The 25694-nt window shown below is 43.1% G+C and overlaps 1 protein-coding gene across 1 annotated transcript in view; it reads right to left on the reverse strand.

Moving 5' to 3' along the window:
- Window positions 1-24176, reverse strand: part of LOC115146568 (neuromedin-K receptor-like) — a 47016-nt gene extending 22840 nt beyond the window's left edge. Inside the window, exons 1-3 of the mRNA XM_029688654.2 lie at window positions 23525-24176; window positions 17816-18004; window positions 16710-16860 (exon numbers count right to left, since the gene is read on the reverse strand). Of these exons, the coding sequence (XP_029544514.1) occupies window positions 16710-16860; window positions 17816-18004; window positions 23525-23898 (714 nt within the window). The 5' untranslated portion in view covers window positions 23899-24176. The remainder of the gene's footprint in view (window positions 1-16709; window positions 16861-17815; window positions 18005-23524) is intronic.
- Between the last annotated feature and the right edge of the window lie 1518 nt (window positions 24177-25694).

The following is a 25694-nucleotide window of genomic DNA, read 5'->3' on the forward strand; positions in this document are numbered from 1 at the left end:
GGAAAGTCTTCAACCAAAAGTCAAAGAAAAAGCAGAACATGTCACATTATGCTTTACCCAATACTCACAATTGGGGAAGTCATTTAAAAAGGACATTATCAGGATGTACTGGTACATTATTGATACTGACCCACAATTGAAACCCATTTTTAAATATCCCCATGTATGGTCTTTAAACAGACCCCCAAACGTGAGAGATATTGTGGTTAAATCTGGGAAAAGGGAAACTTTCTTGGACAAGGTTCCGGAGGGTAATTACAAATATGGCCAATGTACTCAACACAGCTCATTTACTCACCCCGCACAGGACAAAGATTTAAGTTCAAGGGCCTGATTACCTTCATGTCCACAATGTTATTTACATGTTGAAATGTCCTTGTGGTCGGTCTTACATAGGGAAAACCCGCAGAAGCATTAAGACACGGATCAGTGAGCACCACAGCAATATACAGACAGGTGATGAATATATATATATATATATTTTTTTTTAATTGGGTTACTGATCATTTTGTACCAGCTGGACATCCTATTAGTTCTCTGAGATACATTGGAATAGAAATGGTCAAGATGTCACGCAGGGGAGGGGACATTGAGAGGAAACTTCTTCAAAGGGAATCTTTCTGGATCCACAGGCTAACACAATGTCTCCTCTTGGCCTTATCGAAGAGTTTATCGAACGCTGCACACTGCTGCTCATGTGTATATATACACAGTATATCACAAAAGTACACCCCTCACATTTCTGTAAATATTTGAGTATATCTTTCCATGTGACAACGCTGAAGAAATTACACTTTGCTACAATGTAAAGTAGTGAGTGTACAGCTTGTATAACAGTGTGAATTTGCTTTCCCCTCAAAATAACTCAACACACAGCCATTAATGTCTAAACCGCTAGCAACAAAAGTGAGTACACTCCTAAGTGAAAATGTCCAAATTGGGCCCAAAGTGTCAACATTTTGTGTGGCCACCATCATTTTCCAGCACTGCCTTATGGAGTTCACCAGAGCTTCACAGGTAGCCACTGGAGTCCTCTTCCACTCCTCCATGACGACATCACAGAGCTGGTGGATGTTAGAGACCTTGCACTCCTCCACCTTCCGTTTGAGGATGCCCTAAAGATGCTCAATAGGGTTCAGGTCTGGAGACATGCTTGGCCAGTTCATCACCTTTACCCTCAGCTTCTTTAGCAAGGCAGTGGTCGTCTTGAAGGTGTGTTTGGGGTCGTTATCATGTTGGAATACTGCCCTGCGTCCCAGTCTCCGAGGGGAGGGGATCATGCTCTGCTTCAGTATGTCACAGTACATGTTGGCATTCATGGTTCCCTCAATGAACTGTAGCTCTCCAGTGCCGGCAGGACTCATGCAGCCTCAGATGACACTCCCACCACCATGCTTGACTGTAGGCAAGACACACTTGTCTTTGTACTCCTCACCTGGTTGCCGCCACACACGCTTGACACCATCTGAACCAAATAAGTTTCTTGGTCTCTTCAGACCACAGGACATGGTTCCAGTAATCCATGTCCTTAGTCTGCTTGTCTTCAGCAAACTGTTTGTGGGCTTTCTTGTGCATCATCTTTAGAAGAGGCTTCCTTCTGGGACGACAGCCATGCAGACCAATTTGATGCAGTGTACGGCGTATGGTCTGAGCACTGACAGGCTGACCCCCCACCCCTTCAACCTCTGCAGCAATGCTGGCAGCACTCATACGTCTATTTCCCAAAGACAACCTCTGGATATGACGCTGAGCACGTGCACTCAACTTCTTTGGTCGACCAAGGCGAGGCCTGTTCTGAGTAGAACCTGTCCAGTTAAACCGCTGTATGGTCTTGGCCACCGTGCTGCAGCTCAGTTTCAGGGTCTTCTTATAGCCCAGGCCATCTTTATGTAGAGCAACAATTCTTTTTTTCAGATCCTCAGAGAGTTCTTTGCCATGATGAACTTCCAGTGACCAGTCAGTATGAGGGAGTGTGAGAGCGCTGACACCAAATTTAACACACCTGCTCCCCATTCACACCTGAGACCTTGTAACACTAACAAGTCACATGACACCGGGGAGGGAAAATGGCTAATTGGGCCCAATTTGGACATTTTCACATAGGGGTGTACTGACTTTTGTTGCTAGCGGTTTAGACATTAATGGCTGTGTGTTGAGTTACTTTGAGGGGACAGCAAATTGACACTGTTATACAAGCTGTACACTCACTACTTTACATTGTAGCAAAGTGTCATTTCTTCAGTGTTGTCACATGAAAAGATATACTCAAATATTTACAAAAATGTGAGGGGTGTACTCACTTTTGTGATATACTGTATATATACACACATGAGCAGCTGTGTGCATCATTTTCCTTTCTGTTTTCCATGAGTTTGCCTGCAACTCTAGCACCTGTAGAAAGTGCCTGGATGTTCTTCAGCTTTTGTACAGTCAGCAGTTCACTCACCAAGTAGGCTGCTGGGAAGACAGGCAGCACTTAAAGTAGATGGCCCTATCTAGCAAAAAGACAGTACCAGACAACAATATATAGACAAAAATTATACTTATCAATCCTGAAGATATCAGGAGTCCTCTAGCTAGAGAATTACACAGAATAGAGGAATAGAGGGAGACTTTCAGAGGGCGCCAGTTCAAATCAAGAAATGTTTTAATCCAAAGAACATCCACAGTCCCTATTGATCACCACCATGGGTACACCCACAATTTTTCATTTCTCAGGCATTTGCCTTACAGTACCTTAAGCTTGTAAAGATAATAGTATGTACGCATCAAAATAATTCAGATTATGACAATACAGTGCTCTCAACTCCTCAAGCAAATGGTATTTTATTTTGGAAAACGGGATAATAAGAAACTTAGAGGAAAACAGTGATGTCGCTAAGCTAGGCTCAGTGTGGGCTGACAGAGCAGAACAGTGCCTGAGGCCACCAACTCCATACTCAGACTGTCTCTGAGCACCTAACCTTATCTGAACCCCGTTCACCTGGGCCTGTATTTATAAAGCGCCTCAGAGTAGAAGTGCTGATCTTATACTTTTTTTTAAACGCTCAAACCGGTGTGATTATAATGCTTATTTAGAACGTCCAGTTTTGATTGACGCAACAATCAGCGTTAAAGCTGGCCACACTTTTTTCAATCATTTTGCACAAACATAGTCCTTACAAAGTTATGTCCTGAAAGTGACCAGTTTATTTTTGGATGCAATGTTCAGGAGTAGTAATCAAAAGTAATCCAACGATGGGTAGTTTGTGCAAGCCGCCAGATAAGAGGAGACAAGATGAGCTTGGTGAAACAAATGGCGCCGAAGGAGATGGCTGCCGTTTTATGGGCTCTTAACCTATTGTGCGATTGTATGTTTTTTTACGTTCTGTGTTATGACGTGCCCTGGGGGGGATCATGGCCCTCTCTCTACAGTTTTATGACTTAACGACAGGTTGTAAATTCCTGGAAGGGACCCTCTCTCCCACTTTGTTCTCTCTCAATACTGCATGTCTAAAAAGACTTCACTTGGCCAAACTCCTAAATCCCCAAAACGGGAGAATTAAACTATTTCTACTTTTGAGAATGTTGGAATGGTCTGTGGACACTTTAAGGGACAGTTATGACAAGTGTGTTTAATTTGATGACAGAACAGGAAACACACATAACAGTATCTCTTAACGACCGTTCCACAGGTGCATGTTCATTAATTGTTTATGGTTCATTGAACAAGCTTCAGAAACAGTGTTAAGCCCCTTTACAATGAAGTTATTTGGATTTTTACGAATTATCTTTGAATGACAGGGTCCTGAAAAAGGGACGTTTCTTTTTTTGCTGAGTTGATTTGTGAAAAGATGTGATGTTAATCTTCTAAATGAGAAAATATGGGTTTACATATAAAGTTAACCAAGTATTTTATGAAGTTTGGAATGGCACTAATAAGGTGAAGACTAATTGATCAGATATTAAAATATCTGAAGAGTTATATTCTGACAATTATAACTTTGCAATCAACATTTTCCGTAGTGCCCCGACTTCCTAGTTAAAGGTTACATGGTTAGTTTAATCACATAATTATTATTATGATTATTATTATTATTACACAGAGAATTGATTTGATAAAATATCAGTCTTCACATTTAATAATAGTCCAGACTATCGATTTGACGCCTCATGCAATGAATCTAAAATAGAATGAGGTTTTCATGATTGAATTAAGTATATACGGGGTGGCAGGTAACCTACTGGTTAGAGCGTTGGACTAGTAACCGAAAGGTCGCAAGATCGAATCCCCGAGCTGACAAGGTAAAAAATCTGTCTTCTGCCCCTGGACAAGGCGGTTAACCCATTGTTCCTAGGCCGTCATTGAAAATAAGAACTTGTTCTTAACTGACTTGCCTAGTTAAATAAAAAGGTATACAGTATATTAAAAAATATATATACATTTTTTTTTAATTAAGTGAAAATAAAAAATATATATATATATATTAGTTGTGCAAACAGATTACTGTACAAACAGACTGCGTTAGATACGAATAGAGCCGTGTGGTGTGTGTGTTGCCCATAAGAAGTTGTCCCGGTTTCGCGTATCTGGTGACGTCAGTGTCTTGAGTTAACACTGTCAAACAAGCTCAGAATGAACACCCACAAGCTTACTATCATAGTCTTCGTTCAGCTTACTTTGGCCTACTCACTGAAACAAGAATGGAAGAGCTGTTACCATTCAAACAAATGTTTCTGTCGAATGTGTCCCACCTTCATTACCTACTTGGGCACTACAGTCCACGTTGGCTTGCCTATCTTACAACTCCGAGAGCTTGCCAGCACAGCTTTTGAGGCATCAAAAGCTCGCAATTGCTAAGAGCCTTGAACACTCGGTTTTGAAGTTTGACCAGGAGCACTCACTCCAGTTAGAGGGTGCATTATCAGGTATTGAAGCATTGTGAGCTGACACACAACAATGGTTTCTACCACAAAACCACGATTCTAATGACCTCCACGGTCGAAATAACTGTCAAGCACGTGGCCATCGAAACGACTTCCGCTACAATCGACCTGTTCTCTACGTTCCTGCACACAACCCACACAAAGTGTCAGAGCACAAGGGTAACAAAGGGTTAAAGGACAATCAAAATGTAGACCAATGATCCCTAGAAGTTCCACTACGTGAAGAACTAAAGCAAACAAAATTGAGAGAAGGGTCAAATATAAGTCACAGGGACTAGACGGGGAATTGCCAGACACCAGGTTCGCAGGAATTAACACCCCAGCAAGGAAGTAAAAAATCTAATTTCTCCCCCTCTCACTTGAGACCCTATCCAGGGCACACTTGATCAAGAAACAAGCCCCACAGGCTTTGTCTATCGACTCTGATACAAAGGTTGCGAAGAAAAAAGGTCAAAAGCTAAGCTAAAACAAAGCCCACTCGAAATCAGAAAAGTTCTATTTTTTTCACCTTGAACAGAAATGGCACATCACGTCGTTGCGAACGACCACTCCACTTTGTGGGGAATTTGTCCACTAAACGTGAATCTAAACAGACATAACTGGAAGCAGTCCTGGAGGACTACACTTCGAGGTTTCACTCTGACTACCTCGCCTCTCACATTGAGAGTCATGCTGGAACTACACTTCCAGGACATATCGCTCGTTCCCCCTGTGCATGTTACTAGCCACGAATCTGAACCCCTGCTACTCGGAGCAGACTTGATGGATCGGTTACTCCCACTGATGGATTGGAAAACCAACCATGCATGGTCACAGGCCACAGTGCCTTCTCCACTGACCACACTGTCTTCCCCTACTAACGCTAGCTGAAATGCAGTCATCCACGAGGGGAATCTGTCGAAAGCACCCCTTGGGAAAATGACGTTTTGAAACCGATCCAAGGAGATATTACGATATCGACATATCCCATCAGCAAACCTTATTGACCATTATTTTCATGATTTCGAGCCAGCAGTCTCTGTGAATGAGCAACTTCCCTCCTCCTTGAAGTCGTGCAATACTGTAGTTGAGATTAACTTCTCTTGCCGTCGGGCACTGGGGCCGTCTCAGCAAGAAAAACATTGATGCGCAGAGTATACTCTGCTTCCGATGATACATACAACTTCCGCTTTGTGAGGGAGTGTCACCCCTTACAATGACACTAATGGCGTCAGTCCAGCAACTGACCAGATGACTCCCACTCGTGAAATCCTTTGCGATATCACAGACAGATATCCTCGTCTCAGTTCACAGGTGCTGAAGAGATTGCGGTGGTGTCTGACAGGCCTCGACAGCCACTGAGCGTTTTGAAGCACAAACACCAGGAGATTTGGTTGAAAGGTCACAGACATTCTCATAACAATGCAGCCGCTGACACCTCGCACATAGGGTCCAACCTTTTCGTTTGTGCCTCGGATAACAACACCAACCGCTGGGGGGGGTCGAGACTTCGTGCAACACCGTACGAGGCCACCAGAGCAGAAAACAAATCCAGTTGTAAACGCCCCTATGAGAACAGTGAGGAGCAGACATTATCCCCGTCTAGGAGCCTCTTAGAACACATCTAAGATATTATTGGCGTGTACCACACTGGTCGTAAAAGAAGTCCAGTGGACTTCCACCTCCAAAACAAATGTCAAAAATAGTCATGCCTTGACATCTTTAGGTTCAACTACAATACAACTAGTAAAATTCTCTAATCATGTGTTCGAGTAGAATAACATTTCAGAATAAATAAATACATATCGTAAATATGCAAATTGCAATTTCTTTTCGAATGAGCGGTCGTTCATGTAAAGTATTAATTTCTATGAGCGTAGTTATCAGCTATGAGTTTCCCGCTCTTGAGCAGTCCACACCCCCTTCCCTTTGTCTACCAAGCCGTCATACCGGCTTAGCCCACTAAGGACTTTCCTGTCATTGTTAGTAACCAATATCTACTGTTTGTTTGTTATGTATTTCTGTGATTATTTAGTTAGTAAATAAATAATTAAGCCAATTTGTGTATTGCTGATTCATTATGGAAACTAGGGTTCGTGCAGATAACCAATCATTTTTACAACGTCTGGAATGAGACTAATGAAGTAACAATTAATAATTCATTAAATAGAAGACTAATTGATCAGATATTAAAACATCTGAATAGTTATATTTGGAAAATAATAACTTTGTAATCAACATTTTACGTGGTGCCCCGACTTCCTAATTAATAGTCCAGACACAAAATGTGTAACTTATTTTGTACATAATGTTTCTGCCACCAACTCTTATGACCAAAAAGAGATTCTGGATATCAGGACAGTGATTACACAACTCTTACTGGACGAAGATTTTCTCTTTAAAGAGTCGGACGCAAATGATTTACTTCAGACACCTAACAAGGCCGTCACTCGCAGGAGAAAGAGACCTCATCCAGAGGTAGCGCTCCTAGTTGCCAGGGACTTTAATGCAGTGAAACTACCTCATTCCTACCAGCATGTTAAACGTGCAACCAGAGGATACAAAATACAAATAAAAACTCTAGACCACCTGTACTCTACACACAAAGCTCTCCCTCACCCTCCATTTGGCAAATCTGACCATAATTCTATCCTACTGATTCCTGCTTACAAGCTAAAACTAAAGCAGGAAGCACCAGTGAATCAGTCAATAAAGAAGTGGTCAGATGACGCAGATGACGCAGATGCTAAGCAACAGGACTGTATTGCGGACCTGACATCCTTTCACTCCCTCCTCTCTACATTTTCCTCTTCTCTCTCTGCTGCTAAAGCCACTTTCTACCACTCTAAATTCCAAGCATCTGCCTCTAACCCTAGGAAGCTCTTTGCCACCTTCTCCTCCCTCTTGAATCCTCCTCCCCCTCCCCCCCCCTCCTCCCTCTCTGCAGATGACTTCGTCAACCATTTTGAAAAGAAGGTCGACGACATCCGATCCTCGTTTGCTAAGTCAAACGACACCGCTGGTTCTGCTCACACTGCCCTACCCTGTGCTCTGACCTCTTTCTCCCCTCTCTCTCCAGATGACATCTCGCGTCTTGTGACGGCCGGCCGCCCAACAACCTGCCCGCTTGACCCTATCCCCTCCTCTCTTCTCCAGACCATCTCCGGTGACCTTCTCCCTTACCTCACCTCGCTCATCAACTCATCCCTGACCGCTGGCTACGTCCCTCCCGTCTTCAAGAGAGCGAGAGTTGCACCCCTTCTGAAAAAACCTACACTCGATCCCTCCGATGTCAACAACTACAGACCAGTATCCCTTCTTTCTTTTCTCTCCAAAACTCTTGAACGTGCCGTCCTTGGCCAGCTCTCCCGCTATCTCTCTCAGAATGACCTTCTTGATCCAAATCAGTCAGGTTTCAAGACTAGTCATTCAACTGAGACTGCTCTTCTCTGTATCACGGAGGCGCTCCGCACTGCTAAAGCTAACTCTCTCTCCTCTGCTCTCATCCTTCTAGACCTATCGGCTGCCTTCGATACTGTGAACCATCAGATCCTCCTCTCCACCCTCTCCGAGTTGGGCATCTCCGGCGCGGCCACGCTTGGATTGCGTCCTACCTGACAGGTCGCTCCTACCAGGTGGCGTGGCGAGAATCCGTCTCCTCACCACGTGCTCTCACCACTGGTGTCCCCCAGGGCTCTGTTCTAGGCCCTCTCCTATTCTCGCTATACACCAAGTCACTTGGCTCTGTCATAACCTCACATGGTCTCTCCTATCATTGCTATGCAGACGACACACAATTAATTTTCTCCTTTCCCTTCTGACGACCAGGTGGCGAATCGCATCTCTGCATGTCTGGCAGACATATCAGTGTGGATGACGGATCATCACCTCAAGCTGAACCTCGGCAAGACGGAGCTGCTCTTCCTCCCGGGAAGGACTGCCCGTTCCATGATCTCGCCATCACGGTTGACAACTCCATTGTGTCCTCGTCCCAGAGCGCTAAGAACCTTGGCGTGATCCTGGACAACACCCTGTCGTTCTCAAATAACATCAAGGCGGTGGCCCGTTCCTGTAGGTTCATGCTCTACAACATCCGCAGAGTACGACCCTGCCTCACACAGGAAGCGGCGCAGGTCCTAATCCAGGCACTTGTCATCTCCCGTCTGGATTACTGCAACTCGCTGTTGGCTGGGCTCCCTGCCTGTGCCATTAAACCCCTACAACTCATCCAGAACGCCGCAGCCCGTCTGGTGTTCAACCTTCCCAAGTTCTCTCACGACCCCGCTCCTCCGCTTCTCTCCACTGGCTTCCAGTTGAAGCTCGCATCCGCTACAAGACCATGGTGCTTGCCTACGGAGCTGTGAGGGGAACGGCACCTCACTACCTCCAGGCTCTGATCAGGCCCTACACCCAAACAAGGGCACTGCGTTCATCCACCTCTGGCCTGCTCGCCTCCCTACCACTGAGGAAGTACAGTTCCCGCTCAGCCCAGTCAAAACTGTTCGCTGCTCTGGCCCCCCCAATGGTGGAACAAACTCCCTCACGACGCCAGGACAGCGGAGTCAATCACCACCTTCCGGAGACACCTGAAACCCCACCTCTTTAAGGAATACCTAGGATAGGATAAAGTAATCCTTCTCCCCCCCTTAAAAGACCTAGATGCACTATTGTAAAGTGGCTGTTCCACTGGATGTCATAAGGTGAAAGCACCAATTTGTAAGTCGCTCTGGATAAGAGCGTCTGCTAAATGACTTAAATGTAAATGTAAATGTAATGTAAATGTATTGCTAGCACAGACCAGAAGAATCCCAAAACATATTCCAATGGCATTGAGGACCACACAAGTCACTGGCTTCATCAATAAGTGCATTGATGACGTCGTCCAAACAGTGACCGCACGTACATACCCCAACCAGAAGCCATGGATTATAGGCAACATCCGCACTGAGCTAAAGGGTAAAGCTGCCGCTTTCAAGGAGCAGGAAGCTTATAATAAATCCCACTATGCCCTCTGACGAACCATCAAACAGGTAAAGCGTCAATACAGGACTAAGATTGAATTGTACTACACCGGCTCCGACGCTCGTCGGATGTGGCAGTGCTTGCAAACTATTGCCCAGTGACACAAGCTTACCAGACAAGCTAAATTACTTCTATGCTCGCTTCGAGGCAAGAAACACTGAAGCATGCATGAGAGCGTCAGCTGTTCCAGATGACTGTGTGGTCATGCTCTCCTTAGCAAATGTGAGTAAGACCTTTTAACAGGTACAAAGTATTAACTTAAGGGGGCTGAATAATTTTGCAAGCCCAATTTTTCAGTTTTTGATTTGTTAAAAAAGTTTGAAATATCCAATAAATGTTGTTCCACTTCATGATTGTGTCCCACTTGTTGTTGATTCTTCACAAAAAAATACAGTTTTATATCTTTATGTTTGAAGCCTGAAATGTGGCAAAAGGTCGCAAAGTTCAAGGGGGCCGAATACTTTCGCACTCTGCATGCAATGAACGCAAGAGAAGTGACACAATTTACCTGGTTAACATTGCCTGTTAACCTGAATTTCGTTTAGCTAAATATGCAGGTTTAAAAAATATATACTTCTGTGTATTGATTTTAAGAAAGGCATTGGTGTTTATGGTTAGGTACAGTCGTCCAACATTGTGCTTTTTTTGCAAATGCGCTTTTGTTAAATCATCCCCCAGCGTTGCATCGATTATATGCAACGCAGGACACGCTAGATAAACTAGTAATATCATCAACCATGTGTAGTTGTAACTAGTGATTATGATTGATTGATTGTTTTTTTATAAGATAAGTTTAATGATAGCTCGCAACTTACCTTGGCTTCTACTGCATTCGTGTAACAGGCAGGCTCCTCGTGGAGTGCAACGAGAGGCAGGTGGTTAGAGCGTTCGACGAGTTAACTGTAAGGTTGCAAGATTGCATCCCCCGAGCTGACAAGGTGAAAATCTCTCGTTCTTCCCCTGAACAAGGCAGTTAACCCACCGTTCCTAGGCCGTCATTGAAAATAAGAACGTGTTCTTAACTGACTTGCCTAGTTAAATAAAAAGGTATACAGTATATTAAAAAATATATATTAAAAAAAAAATAAATTTAATCGGCGCCAAAAAAAACCGATTTCCGATTGTTATGAAAACTTGAAATCGGCCCTAATTATCGGCCATTCCGATTAATCGGTCGACCTCTACTCTGTACCCAAGAACACTAAATGTAACCTGCCAAAATGACTACCAACCCGTAGCACTCATAAAGTGCTTTGAAAGGCTGGTCATGGCTCACGTCAGTCAACACCATTATCCCAGAAACCCTAGACCCACTCCAATTTGCATACCGCCTCAGATCCACAGATGATGGAATCTCTATTGCACTGCCCTTTCCCACCTGGACAAAAGGAACACCTACATGAGAATGCTATTCAGTGACTACAGCTCAGAGTTCAACACCATAGTGCCCTCAAAGCTCATCAGTAAGCTAAGGACCCTGGGACTAAACATTTCCCTCTGCAACTGGATCCTGGACTTCTAGATGGGCTGCCCCCAGATGGTAAGTGTAGGTAACAACACATCTGCCACACTGATCCTCAACACGGGGGCCCCTGCACAGTCCCCTCCTGTACTCCCTGTTCACCCATGACTGCATGGCCAGGCACGACTCCAACACCATTACTATGTTTCAGATGACACAATTAACAGCTAATCAAATGGCTACCCAGACTATTTGAATTGTCGTCGTCCCCGCACCCCTACACACCCCCTCTTTTACACTGCTGCTACTCTCTGGTTATTATCTATTCATAGACACTTTAACTCTACCTACATGTACATATTACCTCAATTACATAGACTAACCTGTACAGGTACCCCCTGTATATAGCCTCGCTACTGTTATTTTACTGCTGTTCTTTAACTATTTATTTGCATGTTTTACTTAACACTTATTTTTCTTGAAACTGCATTGTTGGTTAAGTAAGCATTTCACTGTAAGGTCTACTACATCTGTTTTATTCGGCGCACAAACAGAGCCATTGCTATGGATTCTCCCACACACAGAGGAGCACATGGGTCAGTGAAGGCAAAAAGTATTAGGAGGGTGAAGAGGGTGATTGAATTTAGAACGTACTGACGATGAAGAATTGTGAACACCAAGAAAGAAGCTACTTCCTTCTCAGGATCATACATCATGCTCTAAATAACTTAACTGGCTAGTTTTCGTGTCTGTCAAGAGAAGGGTGGGTTGTACATTGGTCCTGCTACCCTGATTGGATAGAGCGAAGCCGTCTCCGTTCACTCGCTTCATATTTCACCTAATCACTTCTGATAGCATGTTTCGGTCTAATCATTTAGATTACTGCGGCCTCCTGTCAGCCTGTTACTATGATAAATCATCAGGCGAGGAACGTTTGCTAGCAGCTATCAATGTGAATTATATCCAACATATATTATGTTTTGAGTACAAGACACAGTCACACACACACCTCTGCACACTGCTCCTAATCTGCAGCTTTTTTGTTCTATAAATCTACAGATAGATGTTGGCAAAATACCTATTTAGGCATTATAAAACACTTATTTTTTTCCCGTTCACGAATATCAACTTATGGATACGATTACGAATAAGAGTATAGCCAGGTTGCCACACCCCTAACAACAACACACTAGAATCTGATACGTAGGGTAAAGGGAAACTTTCTCGTTTTTTTTTTTTTTAATTGCGCGTGAAAACGTCTTTGTTTTTACACGCATCAACATAGAGATTTTAATATGAAGGAGAGTTGTGTAGCCTATTCAGTTCAGTCAGTCAGCATCAGTGATTTGTATTTTTATTCTGAAACGGCACAGGACTGTCACAGTCTGTGTGTGTGTGCAGTGTGCGTGTAGGTCTAGACTTTGTGTAGCCGTTAGCGATGATGCTAATGATAAACTACTTCTGGTGGAGATGGAGAGGCTTTCCCAAAAACCTTCTCAATTAAATGCGAACTACGAAGTGGCCCATGCATACAGTGGGGCAAAAAAAGTATTTAGTCAGCCACCAATTGTACAAGTTCTCCCACTTAACAAGATGAGAGAGGCCTGTAATTTTCATCATAGGTACACTTCAACTATGACAGACAAAATAAGAAAAAATCCAGAAAATAACATTGTAGGATTTTTTATGAATTTATTTGCAAATTATGGTGGAAAATAAGTATTTGGTCACCTCCAAACAAGCAAGATTTCTGGTTCACACAGACCTGTAACTTCTTCTTTAAGAGGCTCCTCTGTCCTCCACTCATTACCTGTATTAATGGCACCTGTTTGAACTTGTTATCAGTATAAAAGACACCTGTCCACAACCTCAAACAGTCACACTCCAAACTCCACTATGGCCAAGACCAAAGAACTGTCAAAGGACACCTGAAACAAAATTGCACCAGGCTGGGAAGACTGAATCTGCAATAGGTAAGCAGCTTGGTTTGAAGAAATCAACTGTGGGAGCAATTATTAGGAAATGGAAGACATACAAGACCACTGATAATCTCCCTGGATCTCACCCCGTGGGGTCAAAATGATCGCAAGAACGGTGAGCAAAAATCCCAGAACCACACGGGGGGACCTAGTGAATGACTTGCAGAGAGCTGGGACCAAAGTAACAAAGCCTACCATCAGTAACACACTACACCGCCAGGGACTCAAATCCTGCAGTGCCAGACGTGTCCCCCTGCTTAAGCCAGTACATGTCCAGGCCCATCTGAAGTTTGCTAGAGAGCATTTGGATGATCCAGAAGAAGATTGGGAGAAAGGAGAAACTCAACTCGTCATGTTTGGAGTACAAAGAAGGCTGAGTTGCATCCAAAGAACACCATACCTACTGTGAAGCGTGGGGGTAGAAACATCATGCTTTGGGGCTGTTTTTCTGCAAAGGGACCAGGACGACTGATCCGTGTAAAGAAATGAATGGGGCCATGTGTCGTGAGATTTTGAGTGAAAACCTCCTTCCATCAGCAAGGGCATTGAAGATGAAACGTGGCTGGGTCTTTCAGCATGACAATGATCCCAAACACACCGCCTGGGCAACAAAGGAGTGGCTTCGTAAGAAGCATTTCAAGGTCCTGGAGTGGCCTAGCCAGTCTCCAGATCTCAACCCCATAGAAAATCTTTGGAGGGAGTTGAAAGTCCGTGTTGCCCAGCAACAGCCCCAAAACATCACTGCTCTAGAGGAGATCTGCATGAAGGAATGGGCCAAAATACCAGCAAGTGTGTGTGAAAACCTTGTGAAGACTTACAGAAAACGTTTGACCTCTGTCATTGCCAACAAAGGGTACATAACAAAGTATTGAGATAAACTTTTGTTATCGACCAAATACTTATTTTCCACCATAATTTGCAAATAAATTCATTAAAAATCCTACAGTGTGATTTTCTGGATTTTTCTTCTCTTTCATAGTTGATGAAAATTACAGGCCTCTCTCATCTTTTTAAGTGGGAGAACTTGCACAATTGGTGGCTGACTAAATATTTTTTCCCCACTGTACCTGGTAGAATGATGTGATTATTTAAATCAATCTAAATGGCCATTTGTTTTGCAAACTCATGCAAAACACACCCAAAACCTACATTTCTATTTTTCCCCAGACCTCAAAAGGGGCCCCTGATGTAGGTTTAAGCATTGTTGTGGATTTTATAGGGCCCTATGTATGCTATGCTCAGTTAACTTAACTCAGCTAACTTGTGTCCCTTGGGTTTAAAGGTGCTCAGAGGGAAGGGGTTTTCCTTTTCCCACCAGTGGGTCCCTCTTCTCACTGATCTCCCTCCAGCCCAGACAGGACATTTTTGTTTATTTATATAAAAACTTAAACAATGCCTCATTGTCTTCTGTGCTCTACTATTACAGTTTAGATATACTGTCGTATTCTAGTAGCAGAGTGTATACAAGTGTAGTAGTCAGAGTGTAGTTATTTCTGATTAAATGTGTGATCTAACTGCCGCAGTCAAAAGTAATATTTCATAAAAAAATATATTTCGCTAGGCAAGTCGGTTAAGAACAAATTCTTATTTACAATGACAGCCTACAGCGGCCAAACACGGGCGACACTAGGCCAATTGTGCGCAGCCCTATGGGACCCCCAATCACGGCCGATTGTGATACAGCCTAATAAAGGTTGATATAGTAGTACATCAAAGTAAATCAGACCAATCATTTTTCTACATTTACCTTTGACTATATGTACAGTAACTCCTTTGTTTTACATAGTCAAGTACCACAAAAATACTTTCAAAGAGCTAAAGCAAGTCCCACAACTTTACTTCATGTAAAGTTACCATCTAGTTCATTGTGATCTTACAGCCAAAACTGATTCTAGATCAGCACTCCTACTCTGAGATGCTTCATGAATATGTGTCTGGGGGGGGGTGGAGGTGACCACCTTACTATTGAAACTCTATGGTTTATGCAGAGGTATTGTTCTGATAAATAGAAAGGTCTCTTCACATACAATAGCCTAGCCTGGTGCTCCAGTCCGTTCGTGTTTTAGCCAACTTCACACTCCATCTCTCTTGTCTCTGTGGTCTTTAGAGTGTGGACACTCTAGTGCCTCCAGTCCAATCCTTATCACTCATTAATTCCCAGTGGAGGTGCATCTCTCATATTTCCTGTCGGTTTAAGGTCATTTACCCAGCAGTGCTCCCACTTTAAAGGGGCAATCTGGAATTAGTACATACATGTTTTAACTCAAATGGATGGCCAGTTCTTAGCTGTTTAGCAAAAAAGTGTCAGGGAGTCAGCTTTGTTGTTGTTTGAATCTCAGATTGCCCCTTTAGGGAGCCTCTTAGGCTTAGTGCCAGAATGGACAGGGCCTGACCCAACCACTGTGGTCGATACTGAATTGTATTGGCACAGCTTCTTTGGGACAAAATGGGTCAAAATCCAAAGCCAAATGTAATCTGTTGTATGGAGTGTGTACCGAAATGTTGGACCAGTTTTCAATTAATGCTGCCTATTTCCTGTTTCCGTTTAACATTACTATTTTCTTAGGAAGCACGTTTTATTCTCAAAACCAGAAAACCACACTGACAAGTCACCTGTTCTGACTGTCTGAGTATGCCTGTGATTCACAAAGTAGACAGTCCGGAGAGTATATCCAAGTTTTGACTTTTGACATCGGGACGAGATGGAGGGCCAAGCTCACAGTGCCTCGGGACGCCATTAGCATTCAGTGCTAGCGCTGCATGTCAAAAAGCCGCTACGTCAAAGAAACAGGGTCGATGGAGGAACGGTGACCACAAGTCAGAAAAAACGAATGTCTCAAATTCATTTTTCATAGACTTAAAGGTCTGTGCTGTGTTGATAGGTTTTTGTCTGTGGAGATTGACCAATGTGCTGGATTAGGTGACCCAGACTGTAACGTAATAGTTACTGTGAATGTCGAAACAAAGACACAGTAAATCCTCCATTATCTTGCTATAAACGCACTACGAGTTTGTACCCATAGTACAGTATGTGTGTAGTATGTGTGTTTTGATGAATTATATGTCCCCGTAGTACACTAACCCTCAACCAACTCAATTTAGTGATTTTTTTGGCACTTTTAAGATAGATTGATTATTGTGTACTGGCTTTTTGACTATCTGTGAAAATCCTAGTGGATGGCTTATATGGCATTGCTACTGCCTTAAAGTTCCTGAGACGTGAAGCACTGTCACCCCAGAAACAAAGATACCTTTTCTTGGTCAGTGGTACTGACAGAGCATCGTAAGTACGTTGTGTTGTTGTGTCGTGGGTTATAATCCCGGGTCAGCTCTGGATTTACCTTCCTCTTGGCCCGGAGTTGGCCGTGGTAGTTGTCAGATGAATCCCCTGGGATCTCTCCCCCCCACAGAGTCACCCCGACGATGGTGTAGGTGATTCCCATTACCATTAGGGGCAGCAGGTAGACCAGTACCATCACAATGATATGAAACCTGGGCATGACAGGGAGAAAACCAGAATGTAAACAAAGATGAAACAACAATGAGCAAAATGGCACTGGCCCATTTTTTAAGTGGATATGCAGGCAGAGAAGTAACAGATGAGAGGAAGGAGGAAAATAAGAGTGAGGTAAACTAGACAGGCATGATAAAAAGAGCCGTTCAAATCTCAGAGAGAGGAGAGGACCAGTGTGCACTTCCAGAAAGGAGAAAAGCAGAAGGGAAGAGAGAAGAGTGCTAGTCAGATGACGTGTTTATACTGTAACACAACAAAAAGGAGTGAGTTGAGATAACACATTGAGTTGTAGAGAGAAGAGTGAAAAGGGCTATGCTAAGCTAGCCCAGAGCAGGCAAGCTAATCATCTCTCTCTCTCTCCCAACTGGTACAGTCACATCTTTCCATTGTCGCAGCCAATGTGTGATGAGAGCTCTGGCACAATATGGCTGCCATAATGCATCATAATGCTGCCATAATACAACCCTAAAGAAGGCCATGAGCTGAAATAACAATAAATTAACTTTTCTATCAACTTCCACTGTCCTCCAAGAGTTGCTGAATATGCTCCTCACTTCAGTTTGCTCCTCAATTCATGCACCTTGGTTGGAGAGCGAGTTAGCGGCAGTGTTCCCATAATACATAAGCTGCCATAAAGTGTAACCATGTAAAACGGAGTGAAATGAAGAGGCTTATGATGATAAAAGAGTCTTAGGGTGATAAACATGACTCATATGAAGTAGTCGTATAGAAGTCTAGAATGAGGTGGCCTGGTGCGATGTACCGCTGCCCGCATAGGTTCAGATCTGGCCTACTGCTCTTTCAGCACTCTCCTACCTTTCACCTCTATCGCTCTCTATCCACATAAAAAATAAAAATACTTCAAAGATATACAAGGCTTGAATGAGGCTAGTCTACAAAAGAGGCTACAGGGCTAAAGGTGTCGTGACTCACATGAAGGGGTCGTCCTCCTTGCGGGGCCAGGCCACGTAGCAGATGGTTCGGCGGGGCAGGATGCGGATGGTGGAGTAGAAGCAGAGTGGGAAGGCCAGCACCACGGCCAGCGCCCAGATACACATGATCACCACCTTGGTGGCTGTAGCTGACAACCGGGGCTTCAGAGGGTGGATGATGGCTATGTACCTGCAGGGGTCAAGACGTTGAAATCAAATCAAATTGATTTATATAGCCCTTCATACATCAGCTGATATCTCAAAGTGCTGTACAGAAACCCAGCCTAAAACCCCAAACAGCAAGCTATGCAGGTGTAGAAGCACGGTGGCTAGGAAAAACCTCCTAGAAAGGCCTAAACCTAGGAAGAAACCTAGAGAGGAACCAGGCTTTGAGGGATGGCCAGTCCTCTTCTGGCTGTGCCGGGTGGAGATTGTAACAGAACATGCCCAAGATGTTCAAATGTTCAGAAATGACCAGCATGGTCAAATAATAATAATCACAGTAGTTGTCGAGGGTGCAACAAGTCAGCACCTCAAGAGTAAATGTCAGTTGGCTTTTCATAGCCAATCATTAAGAGTATCTCTACCGCTTCTGCTGTATCTAGAGAGTTGAAAACAGCAGGACTGGGACAGGTAGCACGTCCGGTGAACAGGTCAGGGTTCCATAGCCGCAGGCAGAACAGTTGAAACTGGAGCAGCAGCACGGCCAGGTGGACTGGGGACAGCAAGGAGTCATCATGCCAGGTAGTCCTGAGGCATGGTCCTAGTGGGGTCAAAAGGTCAAACATAAGGTAAGGGATAGGTAGTCAGTTGTACAACGGAATGCATTCAACTGAAATGTGTCTTCCGCATTTAATCCAACCCCTCTGAATCAGAGGAAGTCCTCTCTTTCAGGGTGTGAGGAGTCTTGGAAGTCCCATACATGAATTTTTTGTAGTGGCAAATTACATAAATTAATGTGTGAATGTTATTTTACATTTTTGACATGCAATTTGAATGATTTAATTCAATTCCTGTACTGAATTGAGAAGGAATTGACTGCATCCTTGCTCCTGTCTTTGTCTCTAGTGTTTCCCAAACACAAAGACATTCAGAAATCCACTTGTGGTCTGGCGGTTTCTATTGTAACGTCGATTCATTCATATCAAACAAGAGGCTTTGGGGCAAAGCCACGGACAAAGCTGAAACAATGGATCGTCCAAATTAGTAGATTACTCTGAACACACTGTAAGCCTGGAGACACATTTTATTATGCTGCTGCGTCCTCTTGTTTGCCTCACTTTATGATGGTCCATTACTGAGAGCCACGGCATGTTGATGCTAATGCTAATTAGCATCTCCTTTCCTTGAATGAAGCGCCTCGGACTCTTGTTTCTGATAACTTTCAGAGCCCTGGCTGCCATCTCAATCACGGTTGGAAAACTTCCAAAGGGCCAGAGAGCAGTCCCTCAACTCGTCTATAATCACTTGGTATTTAGTCTGAGTGGCACTTGGGCCCTGGTATTGAGATGAGAGGAATTCAGAATTAATCAATTACACTTCAGTAGCAGTGTCTGTGCAGTACAGTGCCAGGGGGCTGCTCTTTCAGGGCTTCAATGTATTTCATCACAGAAATGTCATTATGGTGTTTTCCTGAGGTCTTAGGTTTACATCACAAAATTAGCAATTAAAGAATTTGAGCGTTTCATTCATTAAAGGCCCAGTGCAGTCAAAAACGTGTGTGTGTGTGTATATATATATATATATATCCACACTATGAGATTGGAATAATACTGTGAAAATTATAATAACCTTTAAGTGAAAGAGCTGTTTGAAAAGACCGCCTGAAATCAGCCTGTTTGGCGGGATGGAGTTTTGGACTGCCTGGTGACACCACCTCTCTGCATATAATAGCTAACTTGCTCTTCATTAAGAAGCTATTCTTGTTTTTTTTTTTACAATTTTAGTTAAAAATATTAATAATAAAAGGTCCTTAATTGTTACCCAGAATGATTTGATACTGAGATAAAAACATCTGCATTGGATCTTTAATGATTTTCAGAGTTGTAACTTGCATAAAGTTGTAACTTAACATCAGTTAGAGGCTACTGCGCCTAACATGACCATCTAAGAATAACGAAGAACACTGAAGTCGGAGACTTGCTTGAAGAGTGTCAACTCTTCTACACCTGCATTGCTTGCCATTTGGGGTTTTAGGCTGGGTTTCTGTACAGCACTTTGAGATATCAGCTGATGTACGAAGGGCTATATAAATACATTTGATTTGATTTGATTTTGAACTACCAACAATGGTAAATCTAAATCAGTCCCATCTCAAAAAAATACACTCGCTGACAGACTGGCATCTCATCACACTCTTCCCTCCAAACGAGTGTGTGAGGATGTCTTGCCGTTTTTAATCAAAGGTGTGTATAGGAGTCTTATCCGAGGTGCTGTTCACACAGCAAATGCATTTCACTTCCACAGGAAATAGGGATGGAGGGGGAGCACATGTACAGATGGCCCCAACATTGCAACCCGGTGCCATTTCCAAGGCAACACACTGTCTGGATTGCGCTGCGCATCAGTTCGTTCAGCCATGAAACAAGTAGGACTGGAGGTTGTGTCTTTCAATCTGGGTCAAATCTATGTTCTCTTTAATCGCTGGCATTGGGTGATGAAATCGAAGGGACATTTAAAAAGATGGAATTTGTCTACCTCGGCTGCAGGAAGGTCATTGAGAGCAGAGCCTAAAGGGTGCGCCTTTTGTGTTGTCGCCAGAGCTGCAGGAGATACCAGTGCCTCACACTCACTACTTCTCCTCCATTATCACACCATAGCTCTATAGTATGATGTAACATGGGGATATTCATCAATATCGAATCAGCCAGAGTCCCATTTGATATGATAATCTCATTAAGTGACACCACAGAAGAGGAAGAGTCATTGAGGGATGTATGTGTTTTGTGTGTGCCAAGCCTCTTGTGTTTGATGCAAGGGTATGTGGATGCCTTTGATGGAAGTGTGTGCGTATGTGTGTGTGTAGTCAGTGCAAGCATGTGTGTGTGTTTTTTATTTTTACAAGCCAAGTCTGGCATCTGGCTTTGGCTAGGGTATAAACAACCCTTTAGGCTTGTGGAGTTAGGAAACAATTCCTGTCTTGTCTGTCTCATCTCTTTAGCAGACCATCGGAGAATGGTGTCAACAGAAGGACAGCAACTCAGTGTTTGACTGACACCCCAATGAGTGAATACTATTCAGTTAAAATGCCAATTCCAATCAATCTGCTGTAAAATTAATGAATCATTTAAATTCACGGCAACCAATCAACCACAGAAATAAGAACAGAGCCGAGATGACTCTGTGTATACAATGCATGCGCTGTATATCAATGCACTTCATACTTCAAACACCAGATCCATTTGTGCTACAGCCAGCTCCTATGACCATAATCAAGCCATGTTTGACATGACAAGGTGTAACCGGTGTGAAATGGCTAGCTAGTTAGCGGGGTGCGTGCAAATAGCGTTTCAAATTGGCGACGTCCCTTGCTCTGAGACCTTGAAGTGGTTGTTTCCCTTGCCCTACAAAGGAACAGCTTTTGTGGAGCGATGGGTAACGATGCTTCATGGGAGGCAGTTGTTGATGTGTGCAGAGGGTGCCTGGTTCGAGCCCAGGTAAGGGCGAGGAGAGGGACGGAAGCAAAACTGTTACATTGGTGCTGTGACCCGAATCACTGGTTGCTGCGGAAAAGAAGGGTGAGTGTAACCGATGTGAAATGACTAGCTAGTTAGCGGGGTGGGCGCTAATAGCGTTTCAATCGGTAACGTCACTCGCTCTGAGACTTTGAAGCACCGTTACCCATCACTCCACAAAAGCCGTCCCTTGGAGCAAGGGAAACAACCACTTGTCTCAGAGCGAGTGGCGTCACGGATTGAAACGCTGTCAGCGCGCACCCCGCTAACTAGCTAGCCATTTCACACTGGTTACAAAGGCATAACAATGGCCATAGGAATTGACAAGACAGCACAGATCCAAGCATACTATAAATATTTAACTACACACAATTATCTAAGGGGTAGTGTTTCTCTGCATGGTCAACTGATGTGAAGTGGAGGCACAATAACACAACCCTCTGAGGCACCTCCATTACTGGAATGGATGTGTGTAGGCTTCCCCAGTAACACCCCCTGAAGATGCCATTAATAAGTTATTTGCGTCTGAAAATGAGCAATAATAGTGCGGGCTTGCGCCTATTTGTCAAACGACTGATTAGTTATTTCCAAGCTGTCTTGGCGGGGCATTTTCCAAATGTAGGTTTTGGTTTCCTTGAGTATAAGTAAAGTAAAATGGATACTGGTGTTTGTGTTGATAAATGTATTTTTCCCTTTTGGTCGTATGAGTGTATACCTACACACACGCGCACTCACAAGCGTGTACACACACACACACACACACACACACACACTGCCACCCCCTACACAGATGCAAGCATTTGCTCACACGTGCACAAAATACTCTGCCACCCCACATGCAAGCTTGCCATCAGTGTCGTGTCAATGTGACGTTCTACTTGCTACACAGTGTGTTGTTTTCAGAGTGGAGGAGCAGAAGGGAAAAGCGTCCTTATTCTATTTTTCCCTAGTGTACCATATTCATTGATTATGCGTAAATGCAATAGCTTTAGTCCAGTTTTTCGCAAGTACTCATTAACTTGTTGCTAGTGGTTGTACTAAATTATCCTCTAATTGCACAAGATTATTTTGTATACAATGTGAAAATAATCTATGTAGCTAGAGTTTCTTCTCACTACTATTTCCTTGGCTTCATAAATCTTAGTATATGGATGCGAGCACAACATGGACAATTATAGCAGCTTTCATTGATTTCAAAGGAATCATTCGCTCAGTGGCTGACGGCAACGCCAGATAACCGATGGCTATAGTGTAGCAGGGCCATAATGATGACAAGCCAACAATCCCATATGCCAGAACATGCTACAGAAGCCTGACACCAGCTTTGTCTAGATTTACAGTTTGAATCACAAGGACATTTCCAACACACAACCTGTAATATAGCTGTGCTCTGGATTGATGTCAGCAGTCTGGATATTCCATGTCTATTGATATGACTGCCAAGGTAAGTTCAGATGGAATATAATATTTTTCACCTCCCCTGACTTCCGTGAATAAGATGAAAAGCATTACTAAGTTCACGGTTACTAATAGTTTTAATCTGTTCATTATCTTCTGTGGTCGGTGCTGCTTTGAACCTCTCCACTGCCTCACACACACAAAAAGGTATAAATGTGCGCACATGCGTGTACACAGGCATCCACATACACAAATTCATGATTACACATGCAATATACTGCCTTCCCCAGCAGACACACAATATATAACCCAACCCAACCCCAACCCCCCCCACACACACACACACACTACTGCCTGGATAGAATAAACAATGAAATGCACATTTCCTTAAACAGGAAAAAAATGTAACCATGGTGTGTGATCTCAATTCAATAACAATTTAAGGGAGTTGGAGGGATACCAATTCCCTACAACCTCATCAGCATCACCATGTAGAGCGAATCCTGATTTATTTTACTGGTAGAAAATGCTTGTAAAGAATCATGAGACGTGTTGAATAATAACGTTTATAGATCATCATAATTCATAAATACCGTTAGTGATTTAAAAAGTAGGCATAATCAGCATCAGTTGCCTACCTATCCACGGCAATTGCGGTCATCGAATAGATGCTTGCGAACACGGAGGTGACGGGGAAAAAGTTTTGAAACCTGCAATAAGCCTCTCCGAAGTACCAGTCTCCGTGGGCAGCGTATATGAAATTAATTAAAGTGTTGAAGGCGGCCATAGATGCGTCCGAAAATGCCAAGTTCAAAAGGAAATAGTTGGTGACTGTCCGCATTCGTTTGTGGGCGAGAATTATCCATATGACAATGAGGTTTCCGAACACAGCCACCGCCAAAACGGAGCTGTAGGCGACCGACCACAGGGCAATGCGCCAAGGCGGCTGAACAAACTGATTCGTAAAGTTCCCCGTAGTTATGTTCGATCCATTGAGTGCCACAGCTGCCATTCTGACTTATATGTTCACTTCCTACCGTGGAACAAGTCTTTTTTTCTGTCTATGTCCTTGAAATGTTTGGAGAAACAGAGTAGATAGCCGCACCACTGCGCGCAACGCACCTCTCCGCAAAACGCCAGTATAAATATTCTCAACTTTGAATAAAACGACCGGTCAACTTCGACTCCACCGCAGTAGCCTGACCACATCCCATTTAGATTTTTAGTTTTGAATGCACGCCACTATTTCGGTAAAGATGGCAAGATGCGAAGTATAGTTTCCATTCGCATCCTGTTGAATGTGAGCGCGGATGGCACGGCGGAGCCCCCAAGCCTCTGCAGTATAAACTGTGCGCGCACATAATGACGTACCCACAGTTTCAGCTGGCACAAATAGGCTAGAAAGCTCGATTGATTCTGGCACCGCTGGTTTTAAACTCGGTGAAGGACAAATAGGTCAGATCAGGCGTCTGCCTACGCTCAGTGAACCTAAAAAAAAACACAATCCCGAGTGACAACATGTTTGGGAATCACTCCACAATCATTCAAATATCAGACAGCAAATCCATATTGTTTTATCTTCTTACTACATTTGATTAATTCTGTCAAACAACTAGGTCTTCGATTTGTTACTGATATCTTTGCAAATATTTACTTTGGAGAGATATATGGATGTTTAACAGTTCTAATCTAAGTGCAAACACTAGCCTGTTATATACCTTAAATGTTTCCATCATGGCATGCATCTCCTGTTAGGTTGATGCAGCTTTTGGCCCAGAGTATATATTACAAAAAAATAAACGTCAACAAAATCACTTGACACCTAAATGCATATGGTTAAGGTCCAAACATTTAAGACACCCTCGCCATTGTTAGGGGCCGGTCCAAATGATAAGCCAAGCAAGGGAAGTTTGCAAGTAAACCCCTCAGCCCTCGTTTTTAGTCGGTTTTGCGAGTGTACCATTATGTTTACTCTGGGCCTGAAACTCCCTATAATTCAATTCGCGACGATTGTACATCCGCAAAGAAAAGTCAGCGAAAACTTCAAAACAACATCAATAGAGAAGTCAACACACAAGTGTAAGTAAAAACGAATGCAAATCATTCCGAAATTGTGCTACTAATGCACAAACACCTCTCGTAAAAAGTAAATATGTTTTTGTTTGGTTATCTTTTGGAAATTGTAGAAATAAAACATTTCCTTTCTTCAGAAGTTCCAGCTAGGCAGCCTAACTTTAGTTAGCTAATTCATTTGCTAGTTATCATACAGTAGGCGTATATTAATAATTATATATTTAATATAAGTAGACATGCACTCACAATTGACTCTGGCGCATATAAAGTCACCGCTGGCAGAAAACCCAATCATCGCAGGATGAAGGATTGATGAGTTTCCGGCCAAGGGTGGTACATTTAATAAATAATTACTTCTTCCCTCTTCTTTTATTTTTATTTTTTATTAACAACAAATCAATACAGAAAGTACATGAGGGAACACAAGTATATATAGATTATATACAATGGACAATCGAGCTAGGGGGTACAATATCACATTACAATTACACAAGGACCTTAAGGGACATACATACACTTATAATTCTAACTTCTTTTTTGTGAGTAGAGTTTTTAATTGTCTTAAAATACAGTTCAATTTATTTTTGTTAGGTAAGCAAATGTGCTTTTTTGTTTGTAAATTTACATTTGTGTATATGAAATTTGGCCAAAAGAATAATGAAATTAATTACATAAAAATGTTTCAGCTTATTTATATCGTATGTAAAGTATCCAAGCAGTACATCTCTCCACAAT

This window comes from Oncorhynchus nerka, linkage group LG18 (assembly GCF_034236695.1).
Source record: "Oncorhynchus nerka isolate Pitt River linkage group LG18, Oner_Uvic_2.0, whole genome shotgun sequence".
Lineage (NCBI taxonomy): Eukaryota > Metazoa > Chordata > Actinopteri > Salmoniformes > Salmonidae > Oncorhynchus > Oncorhynchus nerka.